The 16099-nt window shown below is 49.8% G+C and overlaps 1 protein-coding gene across 1 annotated transcript in view; it reads left to right on the top strand.

The window, feature by feature from the left end:
* The window catches only part of LOC144597699 (isthmin-2-like), a 37204-nt gene extending 23945 nt beyond the window's left edge, over nucleotides 1-13259 (top strand). The window contains exons 3-6 of the mRNA XM_078407230.1: nucleotides 955-1279; nucleotides 2453-2593; nucleotides 6831-6908; nucleotides 11544-13259. Coding sequence (XP_078263356.1) covers nucleotides 955-1279; nucleotides 2453-2593; nucleotides 6831-6908; nucleotides 11544-12061 — 1062 coding nt within the window. The 3' untranslated portion in view covers nucleotides 12062-13259. The remainder of the gene's footprint in view (nucleotides 1-954; nucleotides 1280-2452; nucleotides 2594-6830; nucleotides 6909-11543) is intronic.
* Nucleotides 13260-16099: the final 2840 nt, after the last annotated feature.

The raw sequence follows: 16099 nt of genomic DNA, 5'->3' as shown, positions 1-16099 counted from the left end.
ATGTGGCCCTTGTGGCTAAAGGGATCAGGGGGTATGGAGAGAAGGCAGGTACAGGTTACTGAGCTGGATGATCAGCCATGATCATATTGAATGGCGGTGCTGGCTCGAAGGGCCGAATGGCCTACTCCTGCACCTATTTTCTATGTTTTCTATGTCTATGTTTTCTATGTGACCTGCGTGGGTTTTCTCCAGATGCTCCGGTTTCTCCACACTCAGGTTTGTAGGTTAATTGGCTTCTGTGAATGGTCCCTAGTGTGTGTAGGATAGTACTAGTGTACAGGAGATGGCTGGTCGGTGGGCCGAACGGCCTGTTTCCGCACTGTATTTCTAACGACTCTGTGGGGCGCTGGCGGTGGGGGTTGGGGCCGGTGGCCGGGCTGGGGTCAGGGTCGGCGGACAAGGACGAGGATGGCGCCGGCGGTTGAGGCCACGGGTGGTCGGACGGGCCACGTGGGTGGCGGGGGGGTACGGGGCCCGCCGCTGAGAACAATGGAGGCCCCGGTTTGAGGGGACCACCGAGAACGAAAAGGGGGACCGAGAATAAAGTGGCACACAAATGCTCCTCGACGTACGATGCTTCGACTTACGATATATTTTGACTTTACGATGGTGCAAACTTTACGATACGCGTTCGGTAGAAACCATCCTTCGAATTTTGAAGTTTGATCTTTTCCCGGCTTGCGATACGCATTTCCGACTTACCATATTTTCGATTTACGAAATCGATGGGTTTATCGGAACGAAAACCCCATCGTAAGTCGAGGAGCACCTGCACTTTGTAACCCTGTCAGTGCCCTTTATGTGGTGACTCTTTGCACACCTTGGGAATGCAAAACAAAGAATCTCACTCTGTCATGCCACATGCGATAATAATTTGTTCATTCAAGTCTAAAGTTGGGTTTCTAAACGCATAATTATTAGAAGCCAATGATGTCTGACCTGTATGTCCAACAGGTGACCATCGAGGTGGTGGATGATCCTCAGGCTGAAATTGAGATGGACCTGTTGAAGGGGAACCTCAACGATTGGCCCCTCTCCTCGGCAGAATGGCTGTCCCACAAGGACATCTTCTGGCCCTTGTTCTGGGAGTATCCGGACTCCACCGAGGTGGGAAGCCTGGACTCTGCCAACGGGATGGACGGCGATGAGGAGGAGGAGGAGGAGGACTACGCGGTGGAGTACGAGGGAGAAGATACCTTCCTCAGCACCTTGGACGGAGTTTGGGACAGAGACTGGCCCTTGCAGAAGAGCTGGTCCTCCAAGGAAAAGTTTAACTACGGTGAGTCAACCTCCTGGCGACAGGAAACTGGCAGCAAAAGGCAGGCCAACCAAAAGTGAGATAGTTGAGAGATGGAGCATGGAAGCTTCGGCCCATATAGTCCACATCATCCATCGATCTGAAGAAGGGACCCCGAAACGTCACCTGTTCCCTCTCTCCAGAGATGCTGCCTGACCCGCTGAGTTATCTTTGTGTCTATCTTTCATCCATCGACCATCTGTAAACTTGTTCTGCTATCCCACTCACTACACACCAGGGGCAGTTTAAGTTCATAAGCCACACAAGATTACCTCTAAACTAAACTAAGAACAGTTTAAGTTCATAAGTTAAAGGATCATAGTCACACACAAGATTACATAGAAACATAGAAGCACAGAAAATAGATGCAGGAGTAGGCCGTTCGGCCCTTCAAGCCAGCACCGCCAGTCAATATGACCATGGCTGATCATCCAGAATCAGCTTTCTCCCCATATCCCTTGATTCCTTTAGCCCTAAGAGCTATATCTAACTCTCTCTTGAATATATCAATTACGGGTGCTGTCTGTACGGAATTTGTATGTTCTCCCCGTGACCTGCGTGTGTATTCTCCGGGTGCTCCGGTTTCCTCCCACATTCCAAAGATGTACAGGTTTGTAGGCTAATTGGTTTGGTATAAATGGTAGAGTGTGTAGGATAGTGTTGGTGTGCAGGGATCGCTGCTCAGCGCAGGCTCGGTGGGCCGAGGGGCCTGTTTTGTACGCTGTACCTCCAAACTAAACTAAAAGTTATAGGAGCAGAATTAGGATATTCGACCCGTCGTCTACTCCGCCATTTAATCATGGCTGATCTACCTTCCCTCTATCTCCTTTAGTTTGAGATACAGTGCGGAAACAGGCCCTTCATGTCCGCGCCGACCAGCGACCCCTGTACACGACCCCTGAGCACGATCATACACACTAGGGAACAATTTACAATTTTTCTTTGTACAAACGCCATGGTTGAATGGCGGAGTAGACTTGATGGGCCGAATGGGCTGACTATGATCCTTTAACTTATGAACTTAAACTGTCCTTGGTGTGCAGGGAAGGGGGATGACCTCTGACTGATGAACTTATGAGTTGTCCCTGGGCGGAGTGTCTGACTCCGTGCCCAGACTCCGGGCGGTTCTGACCTGTCTCCCCTCCCCACCCGCAGACTACAAGGACGAGGAGGACTGGAGTGCGTGGTCACCCTGCACGGTGACTTGCAGCACGGGCAACCAGAAGCGCACCAGGTCCTGTGGCTACGCCTGCACCGCCACCGAGTCGCGGACCTGCGACCTCAACCGATGCCCGGGTGAGTGGCGGGGGTCGGGGGTCAGGGGTCGGGGGTCAGGGTCAAATGTTGGGAGCCCAGGCAACGCGATGAAGGAAGCGCTAACGTGGTGACTGGTGGGACATAGAAACATAGACATAGAAAATAGGCGCAGGAGTAGGCCATTCGGCCCTTCGAGCCTGCACCGCCATTCAATATGATCATGGCTGATCATCCAACTCAGTATCCCGTACCTGCCTTCTCTCCATACCCCCTGATCCCTTTAGCCACAAGGGCCACATCTAATTCCCTCTTAAATATAGCCAATGAACTGACCTCAACTACCTTCTGTGGCAGAGAATTCCACAGATTCACCACTCTCTGTGTGAAAAAAAACGTTCTCATCTCGGTCCTAAAAGACTTCCCCCTTATCCTTAAACTGTGACCCCTTGTTCTGGACTTCCCCAACATCGGGAACAATCTTCCTGCATCTAGCCTGTCCAACCCCTTAAGAATTTTGTAAGTTTCTATAAGATCCCCCCTCAATCTTCTAAATTCCAGCGAGTACAAGCCGAGTCTATCCAGTCTTTCATCATATGAAAGTCCTGCCATCCCAGGAATCAATCTGGTGAACCTTCTCTGTACTCCCTCTATGGCAAGAATGTCTTTCCTCAGATTAATCAGAAGATGTTCATACCGAGGGAGTGATTGGAGCATAATAGGTGAAGCCAGAATCCTTAACCCCCACCCCCCCCCGCCCTTCTGAGCACCCTACAAGGCTACAAGTGTGCGGCACGGTGGCGCAGCGGTAGAGTTGCTGCCTTATGGCACTAGGGACCCAGGTTCCATCCTGACTACGGGCTCTGTCTGTACGGAGTTTGCACGTTCTCCCCGCGACCAGCGTGGGTTTTCTCCGGCAGCTCCGGTTTCCTCCCACACTCCAAAGACGTACAGGTTTGTAGGTGAGCTGGCTTGGTACGAGTGCAAATTGCCCCCAGTGTGTGTAGGATTGTATTAGTGTGCGGGGATCACTGGTCGGCGCGGACTCAGTGGGCCGAAAGGCCTGTATCTCTAAACTAAAAATGGGTAACTGATGGATGGGATGTTTTTTACCGAGGGAGTGATTGGAGTCTAAAAGGTGAAAGCAGAATCCTTACACAGAAGCGTCAGAGTGCACACCTCCAGATTCAGGGACAATTTCTTCTCAGTTGCTATCGGGCAACTGAACCATCCTATCACCAACTAGAGAATGTCCTGACTCACCATTTACCTCATCACAGACTGTCGGACTATCTTTAATTGGACTTTACTGGACTTCAATAGTCAATAGTCAATAGTCGTTTATTTGTTACATACACATAAATGTGTAGTAAAATGAAACATTACCTGCAGTTGAACAATAAGACAAATAAGATTAATCAATAAAAATGCAATAACACATACAATCACAACTAACACCAAACAAAAAGAAACATCCATCACAGTGAGTCTCCTCCAGTCCCTCCTCACTGTGATGGAAGGCCAAAATGTCTTTTTCTCTTCCCTGCCGTCTTGTCCCGCGGTCAGGCTGTTGGAGTTGCCACGTCGGGGCGGTCGGGGCTCCCGATATTGAAGCCCCCGCTGGGCGGTGAAAGGTCAACGGCCTATTTCAGGCCGCGCCGGACGGTGAAAGGTCCGCGACGGGCCGACCCAAGCCCCGCGATTCAGGGCGGGCGAACACGCTGCCTCTGCCGTTGCCGGAGCTCCCGATGTCGGCCCCCATCCAGGGGCCTGCGGGCTTCCGACGTCCACGCGGCCCGCGCCGGAGCCTCCGGAGACGAGTCGCAGCCGCTCCCGCAGCATCCGCAGGCAGCCAGCGCCGCAGGTGGTGAGTCCGCGCCGCGGGCTCTGCGAACCAGAGCCCCAGGTGTTCCCAGGTGAATGGCCGGTGGTAGGCCGCAACGGGAACGGAGACACGACACAGAACAAAGGTCACGTCTCCGTTCTGGAGAGAGAATGTTACAGTTCCCGTTCCCTCCCCGTTCCCTCCCACCACCCACCCCCCCCCCCCCCCCCAAAACATAACATACAACACTACATCATATTAAACTACAATTCAGACAAAAACAACAAAAAACACAAAAGACAGACGGACTGCAGGCTTTATCTTGCACTAAACGTTATTCCCCTTATCCTGTATCTGTACACTGTGGGCGGCTGCAGGGTGACTTGGACAGGTTGTGTGAGTGGGCGGATACATGGCAGATGCAGTTTAATGCAGATAAGTGTGAGGTTATTCAATTTGGAAGTAAGAATAGAAAGGCAGATTATTATCTGAATGGTGTCAAGTTAGGAAGAGAGGATGTTCAACGAGATCTGGGTGTCCTAGTGCATCAGTCAATGAAAGGAAGCATGCAGGTACAGCAGGCAGTGAAGAAAGCCAATGGAATGTTGGCCTTCATAACAAGAGGAGTTGAGTATAGGAGCAAAGAGGTCCTTCTGCAGTTGTACCGGGCCCTGGTGAGACCGCACCTGGAGTACTGTGTGCAGTTTTGGTCTCCAAATTTGAGGAAGGATATTCTTGCCATTGAGGGCGTGCAGCGTAGGTTCACTAGGTTAATTCCCGGAATGGCGGGACTGTCGTATGTTGAAAGGCTGGAGCAATTAGGCTTGTATACACTGGAATTTAGAAGGATGAGGGGGGATCTTATTGAAACATATAAGATAATTAGGGGATTGGACACATTAGAGGCAGGAAACATGTTCCCAATGTTGGGGGAGTCCAGAACAAGGGGCCACAGTTTAAGAATAAGGGGTAGGCCATTTAGAACGGAGATGAGGAAGAACTTTTTCAGTCAGAGAGTGGTGAAGGTGTGGAATTCTCTGCCTCAGAAGGCAGTGGAGGCCAGTTCGTTGGATGCTTTCAAGAGAGAGCTGGATAGAGCTCTTAAGGATAGCGGAGTCAGGGGGTATGGGGAGAAGGCAGGAACGGGGTACTGATTGAGAATGATCAGCCATGATCGCATTGAATGGCGGTGCTGGCTCGAAGGGCCGAATGGCCTCCTCCTGCACCTATTGTCTATTGTCTATTGTAATCATGTGTAGTCCTTCCGCTGACCGGTTAGCACACAACAAAAGCTTTTCACTGTACCTCGGTGCATGTGACAATAATAAACTAAACCAAACTAAACTAAACTAAACCTTTGCTACCTGACACTGAGCAGTTTATTTTTCATCCAACTCCCCTCTCTCTCCCACCTTTTTTGTCCACTTGTCATGCAGAACGGTCAAAGGTCTTGCTGAAGTCCATACACACAACGTCAAAAGACTAACCCTGCTCAAAATAATGAAACCATTAGCCCGACACAACCTTCCCCTGGAGACACAAAAGACGCAGATGCTGAAATCTTGAGAAAAAACCCCCAAAGTGGCTTGGGGTGACTCAGTGGGTCAGGCCGTATCTGTGGAGGGTAGACACAAAATTCCGGTTTAACCCAGCGGGACAAGCAGCATCTCCAGAGAGAAGGAATGCGCGACATTTCGGGTCATAGAGTGATACGGTGTGGAAACAGGCCCTTCGGACCAACTTGCCCACACCGGCCAACAAAAAATGTCCATGCTTCCGACCTGAAGAAGGATCTCGACCCAAAACTTCGCCCAGAACTGAAAGATTCAGTAGCTGGTACCCGCTGGAATCTTGAGTAAAACACAAGGTGCTGGACCAACTCAGCGGCTCAGTCAGCATCTGTGGAGAGAATGGACAGGTGACATTTCGGATCAGTGGTGCTAAGTTGGGTCGAAGGGCCTGTTTCCACACTTTATGACTGTACGACTCTATGAATCAATCAGGACTCTACTTCAGACCCAATTTCTGAACGGTTTTACTGTCTATAATACTAAGCCCCAGCAGTAAATCATAGAGGTTTCAAGATGTTGAACTGTTCAGTAAGACCATTCACAAATCGAGTCTGAAGAAGGGTCCCGACCTGAAACATTGCCTGTCCATTCCCTCCGCAGATGCTGCCTGACCCATTGAGTTACTCCAGCACTTTGTGTGTTTTACTCAAGATTCCAGCGTCTGCAGTTCCTTGCGTGTCTATTCAGGAATTTGAATGGGTTCAATGGATAGAAACTGCATCAGGTCGAACTAAACACCAATAGCAAGCAACGTGCCGTTGGGGCAGGGCTTCCAAACAGGCGTTGGGCGTTCAGGTGGGGGAGTGGGTCACGTGCATGGATTGACTGGAGGGCAGGTTTGTCGGGCCAGACCTGAATACTGACGGCTGCTCTTTTCCTGAAGGGATGGAAGATGATCTGAATACAGCTGCAGAAAAGACCCTGGATGAGAGAGAAAATGGAACAGAATTGTTTGATGCGGGTGAGTGCGCGGCTCAAACTCCAGCAGGGTGGGAGCACGTTGGCCGACGGAGGTAGGAGGGGCGGGTCAACCAGTCCCTCTCTGGTCTGGTGACACTGGGAGGCCCATCAGCCCCCAGATCTCATTGTCCATCTAGAATGGTGTCGGGGCAGAGTGTAAATCCATGTTCTCTTCCTGCGAAGAGCAAGCCAGGGATGGGTTCTGGTAAAACGTCCAACTGCAACCTTCACTTGACTTGACCCCCGAGATTTCCAGCAGCTCGCACGGTGGCGCAGCGGTAGAGTTGCTGCCTCACAGCGCCAGATACTCGGGTTCGATCCTGACTACTGGTGCTGTCTGTACATTTGTACGTTCTCCCCGTGACCGAGTGGGGTTTTTCCGGGTGCTCCAAAGAAGTACAGGTTTGAGTTTGAGTTTGTAGGTTCACTGGCCTCCAACAAAGTGCAGGTTTGCGTGTTAATTGGCTTCTGTAAGTTGTAGTATGCAGGATAGAACTAGTGTACAGGTGACCGTGCTTCCTGCTCTGTTTTAACCTGTGTACAACTGGATAGGGATAACTGTTCAGTGGCACCACCAATAGACTTTAGACTTTAGAGATACCATACGGAAACTGGCCCTTCGGCCCACCAAGTCCACGCCGGCCAGCAAATCCCGCACACTAACACTATCTCACACACTACATTTTTTTCCGAAGCCAATTAACCTACAAACCTATAGTCTTTGGACCGGAAACCGGAGCACCTGGAGAAAACCCACATGGCCCCAGCCTAGGGAAAACATACAAACACCGTACAGACAGCATCTGAGTTCAGGAGCGAACTTGTGTCTCTGGCGATGTGAGGAAGCAACTCTATTGCTGCGCCACCTAAAAGAGCTTCAGTGATCTGGGTTCAATCCTGACCACGGGCGCTGTCTGCGTGGAGTTTGCGTGTATTTCCTATGACATCATGGATTGCCTCTGGAGCTGTGTGGGTTGGTAGGTGAATTGGCTGCTGTGAATTGACCCTAGTTTGTACAATCTGGAGGGAGATGATGGGAATATTAGGTTAGGTTTAGGTTTATTATTGTCACGTGCACCGAGATACAAGGAAAAGCTTCTGTTTGCATGCAAACCATTTAAATCAGATAACACTAAACATGAATACACAAGTACAACGGGTAGAGCAAAGGAAAAAAACGCCAGAGTGCAGAATATAGTTCTGCAGCATGGCAGCATTGTATTTTGAAGAAAGAGACCAATGACCACATTGACAGAGGTTGGAGAATCAGGACAGTATCCGAGCTTTTAGAAGGGTCGATCAGAAGTGTGATCAGAACTGTTCCTGAATCAGGTGGTCCAGCTTTTGTACCTTCTGCCCGATGGGACCTGGGAGAAGAAGGAATAGACAATGTCAGAAAGCTCCTCGATTATGTTGGCTGCTTTCCCGAGGCAAGCGTGAAGTGTAGATGGAGTCAATGGTGGGGAGTTTGGCGTGCAGTGCATAAAATGGGATGAGTGTCCGAATACTGTAAATGGGTCCTGGATGGTCGGTTCAGACTCAATGGGCCGAAGGGCCTGTTTCCCAGCTTCGCCAGTCTATGGCGCAAACTTGTCAAATAATTATTTCTATTATTTCTCCTTTTAATTCTCTACTCCTCACCTCACGACCTCCTGCACTGTAACAGCAAAACCCAAATAACTCACTTTCTGATCAGCCTCACTGCAAACCACAGGCCAACGACACCAGCAATCGTTCCTGACTTTGTATCTCTATTTCCGATGCTCATGGTCATGGCTTTCATTAGTTCCATCTCTGCTGGTGGTTTCATATTCAATCACACTTTCCTGCAGCTTTTCCTGTTGGGCTTTCAGATAGGCGCGTGGATGAGCAGGGAACGGAGTATATGGATCACACGCAGGCCGAGAGGAGATGGGTTTAATCTGGAATCATGTTGGGCATGGACATTGTGGGCCAGAGGGTCTGACGCCGCAATGTTCTGTCTTCCATGTACGTTCCATCACTCACGGGCCTCTTGGCCAATCTCTCACCCAACGCCACACCACTTGTGTCATTCAGTTTCTCCTGGTCTCCGCCTGATCACAGACCTTTCGTTATCTCTCCAAACATCTCCCTGTTGTCACCACACCATGTTTTACCTCGAACTTTTCCCCATTTCCAATTGACCCAAGACACGGCACGGTGGCGCAGCGGTAGAGTTGCTGCCTTACAGCGCCAGAGACCCGTGTTCCATCCTGATCTCAGGTGCTGTCTGTACGGAGTTTGTACGTTCTCCCTGTGACCGTGTGGGTTTTCTCCGGGTGCTCCGGTTTCCTCACACAAGAGAGAGCTAGATAGAGCTCTTAAGGATAGCGGAGTCAGGGGGTATGGGGAGAAGGCAGGAACGGGGTACTGATTGAGAATGATCAGCCATAATCACATTGAATGGCGGTGCTGGCTCGAAGGGCCGAATGGCCTACTCCTGCACCTATTGTCTATTGCCTATTGTCTATTGTCTATTGTCTATTGTCTCACACACTCAAAAGACGTGTGGGTTTACAGCTTAATTGGCTTCGGTAAAAATTGTAAATTGCCCTTGGGTGTGTAGGATAGTGCTAGTGTACGGGGTGCTATTGAGGGCGTGCAGCGTAGGTTTACTAGGTTAATTCCCGGAATGGAGGGACCATCATATGTTGAAAGACTGGAGCGACTAGGCTTGTATACACTGGAATTTAGAAGGATGAGAGGAGATCTTATCGAAACGTATAAGATTATTAAGGGGTTGGACACGTTAGAGGCAGGAAACATGTTCGCAATGTTGGGGGAGTCCAGAACAAGGGGCCACAGTTTAAGAATAAGGGGTAGGCCATTTAGAACTGAGATGAGGAAAAACTTTTTCAGTCAGAGTTGTGAATCTGTGGAATTCTCTGCCTCAGAAGGCAGTGGAGGCCAATTCTCTGAATGCATTCAAGAGAGAGATGGATAGATCTCTTAAGGATAGCGGAGTCAGGGGGTATGGGGAGAAGGCAGGAACGGTGTACTGATTGAGAATGATCAGCCATGATCACATTGAATGGCGGTGCTGGCTCGAAGGGCCGAATGGCCTCCTCCTGCACCTATTGTCTATTGTCCATTGTGATCGCTGGTCGGCCTGGTCTCGGTGGGCCGAAGGGCCAGTTTCCACGCTATAATCTCTAAGACTAAAACTAAACTAAACTGAAGGCATTAATTGTCTCTCACCTGACAGATGTTGCCTGGTGCCGCCACAAACATTATTTTTGTAGGTTAATTGGCCTCTGTAAATTGTCCCCGAATGTGTTGGGAGTGGATGAGAAAGTGGGATAACACAGAACTAGTGCGAGTGGGTGATCGATGGTCGGCGTGGATTCGTTGGGCTGAAGGGTTTGTTTTCATGCTGTATCTGTAAATGGGTCAAGAGTCACGAGTGTTTTATTGTCATATATACAAAACGGAACAAAGAAATTCTTACTTGCAGCGGCATAACAAGTCTTTATATTGAGTGCTCAATGGACAAAATAAAAATTGAGAAAAACGCTCTCCACCTCACACCCTTAGAAGTTCGAGAGGTGATGATACTTTATTGTCAGGTGTACCTGTACCTAGGTAGAGTGATATTCTTCCTTTTGCATACAATCCAGTGAAATCATTCTGTAGTTAAGTACGGTATCACAAAATGCTGGAGTAACTCAGCGGGTCAGGCAGCATCTCTGGAGAGAAGGAATGGGTGACGTTTCGGGTCGAGACCCTTCTTCAGACCGATAAACACAATCATAGATATAAGTACAAAAGTGCAACGATTGCAGTGTCATAGAAGACTTCACCGAGAGACAGGACACAAAGAGTCACCACGTTTCTGGCGCCCACAAAGTTTCCAAGTTCTTAAGAGCACAGTCTTATCTTGGCCTTTAAAGGCCCGTTGTCATGGCGACGCTGATCCTCCCTTCCGTCCGCCGCCATCTTGAAATCGGCCCTTTGTCCAGCGTCGGCCGCCGACTCCCCCCACCCTTCTCCTCGGTCCCAGTCGGGTAGGAGATGAGCCTGGGGTGACCCCTGGTGGGTTCCCGGTTCCGCGGCGGGTGAGCAAGGCTGGGTGTGGCCGAGACTCACCGGGAGCTTATTCGCGCTGAGAATATTCTCTCTCTAAATATCACAAAATCATGAGAGGAATGGATCGGGTAGACGCACAGAGTCTCTTAGCCAGAGTAGGGGAATCGAGGACCATAGGACGTAGGTTTCAGGTGAGGGGGGAAGGATTTAATAGGAACCTGAGGGTGTGACTTTTTCACACAAAGAGTGGAAGGATGTATGGAACAAGCTGCCGGAGGAGGTAGTTGAGGCAGGTACTATTGCAATGTTTAAGAAACATTCAGACAGGTACATGGACAGGACAGGTTTAGAAGGATATGGGCCAATCGCAGGCAAGTGGGACTAGCGTAGCTGGGACATTGCCCAGTGCGGGCAAGTTGGGCCGAAGGGCCTGTTTACCACACTGTATCGCTCTGTGACTCTATGATTTATTCAGCGTTCCTCCAGCAGCTTTGTGTTTTGCTTTTTTTATAATATAGTTGTTCTTATTGATTAGGCCTGTTTCCAAGCTGTAAAACCCCTAACCTTTGTTAATTTTCGGCCCCAGCAGAAGTGGACAGCTGTGAGAAGTGGCTGAACTGCAAGAGCGATTTCCTGAAGAAGTACCTGACCAAGGCTCTGACGGACTTGCCCAACTGCCCCTGTACCTACCCCGCCGAGGCCGTCTACAGCGTGGTCAGCCTCCGCGAAGACGGCAAGGGCAGGTTCTTCCGCTGGCGCGACGCCAGCGGGCCCAAGGAGCGCCTGGACATCTACAAGCCCACCTCCAAGTTCTGCATCCGCTCCATGCTGTCCTTCGACAGCGCCACCCTGGCCGCCCAGCACTGTTGCTACGACGAGCAGATGAGGCTGATCACCCGGGGGAAGGGCTCCGGGGCTCCCAACCTCATCAGCACCGAGTTCTCGCCCGAGCTGCACTACAAAGTGGACGTCCTGCCCTGGATCCTGTGCAAGGGAGACTGGAGCCGCTACAACGCTGTGCGCCCGCCCAACAACGGCCTCAACTGCTCGGAAAACCCTTTGGAAGCCGACTTCGTGGCCCAGCTCAAGGAAGCGAAAGAATATTGAGGACAGGGGGCGCGCTGAGGAAGAAGGAACCCTTAAAAATGGACGTTTTCACCGATGACAAGCCACCTCACTCTCCTCCAGTAATCTCTGCCTGATCTTACCTGGCACCACCACCACCAGCAACAGACTGGCCCTAAACATGATGTATTTACGTATAACCGAGTGTTCGCCCAAAGAAGGGGACCTTCTCCGAGCCATGGCACGGATCGCCAGAGGACGAGGTAGCGAGACATGTCGTTGGCGTGTCTTTCCCGTGTTTCACAGATCCAATGGGAGGTTCTGCCGTGGCGTCACGCACTACGTTGGCGTCACCGCGGCCGCATCCCCTCCTCCATTTTTCTCAGCAGTTGAAAAGACCCGAGAGGTGACTCTCTCCATCCATGGAGGTTCTTGGGATTTGTTTTTTTTTCTTTCTCCCCGGCTCCACACTTCTCACCAGCCATGGCCACTCGGGAAGACTGTTGGATGGGAGGAAAAATCAGAGGGACCTTCAGCAACCTTGCCGACTTTAGCCGACTAAGCTCCTGCCCGCTCCTGTCCATGTGGTCCAACGCTGGTGGGGTCATTGTCGAACTGTTGGCTCTAAAGCAAATCCCACCAGAGGGCAGGTGGTTGAGGGCAAGGGGTAGGAGAGCGCGTCTAAAGCTTCCTCATCCCCCCCTCCCCATTGTTACACTGAGGCGTTGATCTCAACCCATGGCTACAAATCCTACATTACAGCAGCTACTGCAAGTTAGACAGAATGTCATTGAATGTACTGTGTAGGATGGATCTGCAGATGCTGGTTTAAACCGAAGATAGACACAAAAAGCTGGAGTATCCCAGCAGGTCATGCAGCATCTCTGGAGAAAAGGAATAGGTGACGTTTCGGGTCGACACCTTTCTTCAAACTGAGTGGTCAGGGGAGAGGGAAAGGAGAGGTAGAGATGGCTCGACCCGAGACGTCACCTATTCCTTTTCTCCAGGGATGCTGTTTGACCCGTTGAGTTTTTCCAGCGTTTTGTGTCTCTCTCCATTGAATGTAACCTGTTCTGATATTGTAAGAAAATAACTGCAGATGCTGGTACAAATCGAAGGTATTTATCTCACAAAATGCTGGAGTAACTCAGCAGGTCAGGCAGCATCTCAGGAGAGAAGGAATGGGTGACGTTTCGAGTCGAGACCCTTCTTCAACTCAGCAGGTCAGGCAGCATCTCAGGAGAGAAGGAATTGGTGACGTTTCGGGTCGAGACCCTTCTTCAGACTTCAGACTGAAGAAAGGGTCTCGACCCGAAACGTCACCCATTCCTTCTCTCCTGAGATGCTGCCTGACCTGCTGAGTTACTCCAGCATTTTGTGAAATTATTCTGATATTGTGGTCAGTCCATCTTCCTTCCGATGCAGCAACTGCCTTTTGGCATAATGACTTTTAGCCGACTAAGCTTCATTCAGACTGTTGGGCATGGGCCATCCTTTCAAAGCAGAGTCGATAATGTTTTTAATTGTGGAACAAAGCCTGAGGAATATCAGCCGTGTCTGTGAAACTCAGCACACAGCACGTGTGTCTCTCTCTTGACCTCCTTGCGGATTAAATGTCCAATCTAACACTGCCACACCAAGTGTGTAGGAAGGAACTGCTAGATGCTGGTCTATGCAGAAGATAGACACAAAGTGCTGCGGTAACTCAGCGAGTCAGGCAGCTTCTATGGAGAAAAAGGACGGGTGACAATAGACAATAGACAATAGGTCTATTCAGCCCTTCGAGCCAGCACCGCCATTCAATGCGATCATGGCTGATCATTCTCAATCAGTACCCCGTTCCTGCCTTCTCCCCATACCCCCTCACTCCGCTATCCTTAAGAGCTCTATCCAGCTCTCTCTTGAAAGCATCCAACGAACTGGCCTCCACTGCCTTCTGAGGCAATGAAGGCAGAGAATTCCACACCTTCACAACTCTCTGACTGAAAAAGTTCTTCCTCATCTCCGTTCTAAATGGCCTACCCCTTATTCTTAAACTGTGGCCCCTTGTTCTGGACTCCCCCAACATTGGGAACATGTTTCCTGCCTCTAATGTGTCCAATCCCCTAATTATCTTATATGTTTCAATAAGATCCCCCCTCATCCTTCTAAATTCCAGTGTATACAAGCCCAATCGCTCCAGCCTTTCAACATACGACAGTCCCGCCATTCCGGGAATTAACCTAGTGAACCTACGCTGCACGCCCTCCATTTCAGGTCGGGACCCTCCTTCAGACTGAAAGTAGAGAGGAACTTGCCTCCAGTGCCATCCCCTCTACTTTCAATCTGAAGAAGGGTTCCGACCCAAAAACTTCACTTTTCTTTTTCTCCAGAGATGCTGCCTGACCCTCTGGGTTACACCAGCAGTTTGTGTCTATCTTCAGTATAAACCAGCATCTGCAGTTCCTTCCTACACGAGCCATTCTCTCCACTGGTGTGAATGATCATAAGGTCAGAGGTGACAGGAGCAGAATTAGGCTATTCGGCCCATCAAGCCTACCTTGCCACTCATTCATGGCTGATCTATCTCTCCCTCCTAACCCCATTCTCCCGCCTTCTCTCCATAACTTCTGACACCCGCACTAATCAAGAATCCATCTATCTCTGCCTTAAAAATAGCCACCGACTTGGCCTCCACAGCCTTCTGTGGCAAAGAATTCACCACCCTCTGACGAAAGAGATTCCTCCTCATCTCCTTCCTAAAAGAACGTCCTTTAATTCTGAGGCGATGACCTCTAGTCCTGGACTCTCCCACTAGTGGAAACATCCTCTCCACATCCAATGATGATGGTTCCAAGCTCCACAATGAAGCCACAAGCTTGACTGCCTCCACGCCCACCCACCACTTACACCCTCCACCACCATCAGTTGCAAACCTTTTCCAACACCACCTCCCAAAAAACATGGCCCCTCGCATTCAGATCTTTTTCTCCCAAAAATAATCTTTATTCATTGTAAAAAATAAATATCAAACAAAAACCATGCAGAAGCTCTCAATAGGTTCTTAATGTCCATACGTTAAATATTGCTAATCTCTCAATCAGTCGTGCAAGCACCTCAGAGGTTCATAAGTCATAGGAGAATAATTGGGCCATTCGGCCCATCGAGTCTACTCCGCCATTCAATCATGGCTGATCTATCTCTCCCTCTCAACCCCATTCTCCTGCCTACGCTCCGTAGCCCAAGATACCCGTACTAATCAGGAATCTGTCAATTCTCATCTGTCGATCAATATTGTGCATTGATTTCTCTAATTTCAGGTAACCCTTGCATTCCCTCTCTCTCCACCTCTCCCCTACCCTAGTCGTCCTGCTAGTTCCCCTGTTTGCATCCATATATCGTTTCATTATCACCTCTTACACAGCCAACAATGGACCATTGTGGGCTCCACCTTTCTTGAGTCATCGGCGCCGGCTCTGATTTGTTCTGTACGTTTTTTCACACCTCTAGTTTCCCTCTCCCCTGACTCTCAGTCTGAAGAAGGGTCTCGAACCGAAGGGTCTCACCTATCTCTTTTTTCCCAGGAGATGCTGCCTGACCTGCCTGAGTTACTGCAGCATTTTTTGCCTATTTTCTGTCAATCCGTCACCTGTCTTTACATGAAACGCCCTCGCCACTCACGTAGTCCCCTTCCTTTGTTTGAGGTGTGTCACTCACATTTAGATGACAGCAAATCCCCAGGAATATCTCAATGTTCCTTATTCCTTCTCCATCACAGGTGCAATGTCCTGGAATCCCAACCTTTCACACTGAGAGTGCCAGCACCACAACGTCTGAAATGTTTTAAAGCAATGACTGACCATCAAGAACGGGCATCCTTGTTTATTAAGAATAAAACAAAAGTCTCGTGTTCAATTGATCACTTCATCTGCATGGACACGTTAGAGGCAGGAAACATGTTCCCAATATTGGGGGAGTCCAGAACCAGGGGCCAAAGTTTAAGAATAAGGGGTAGGCCATTTTTGAACGGAGATGAGGAAAAACATTTTTCATTCAGAGATTTGTAAATCTGTGGAATTCTCTGCCTCAGAAGGCAGTGGA

Source organism: Rhinoraja longicauda, chromosome 10 (assembly GCF_053455715.1).
Source record: "Rhinoraja longicauda isolate Sanriku21f chromosome 10, sRhiLon1.1, whole genome shotgun sequence".
Lineage (NCBI taxonomy): Eukaryota > Metazoa > Chordata > Chondrichthyes > Rajiformes > Arhynchobatidae > Rhinoraja > Rhinoraja longicauda.
Note: the sequence above shows the minus strand (reverse complement) of the source record. Positions and strands in the feature narration are given on the sequence as shown.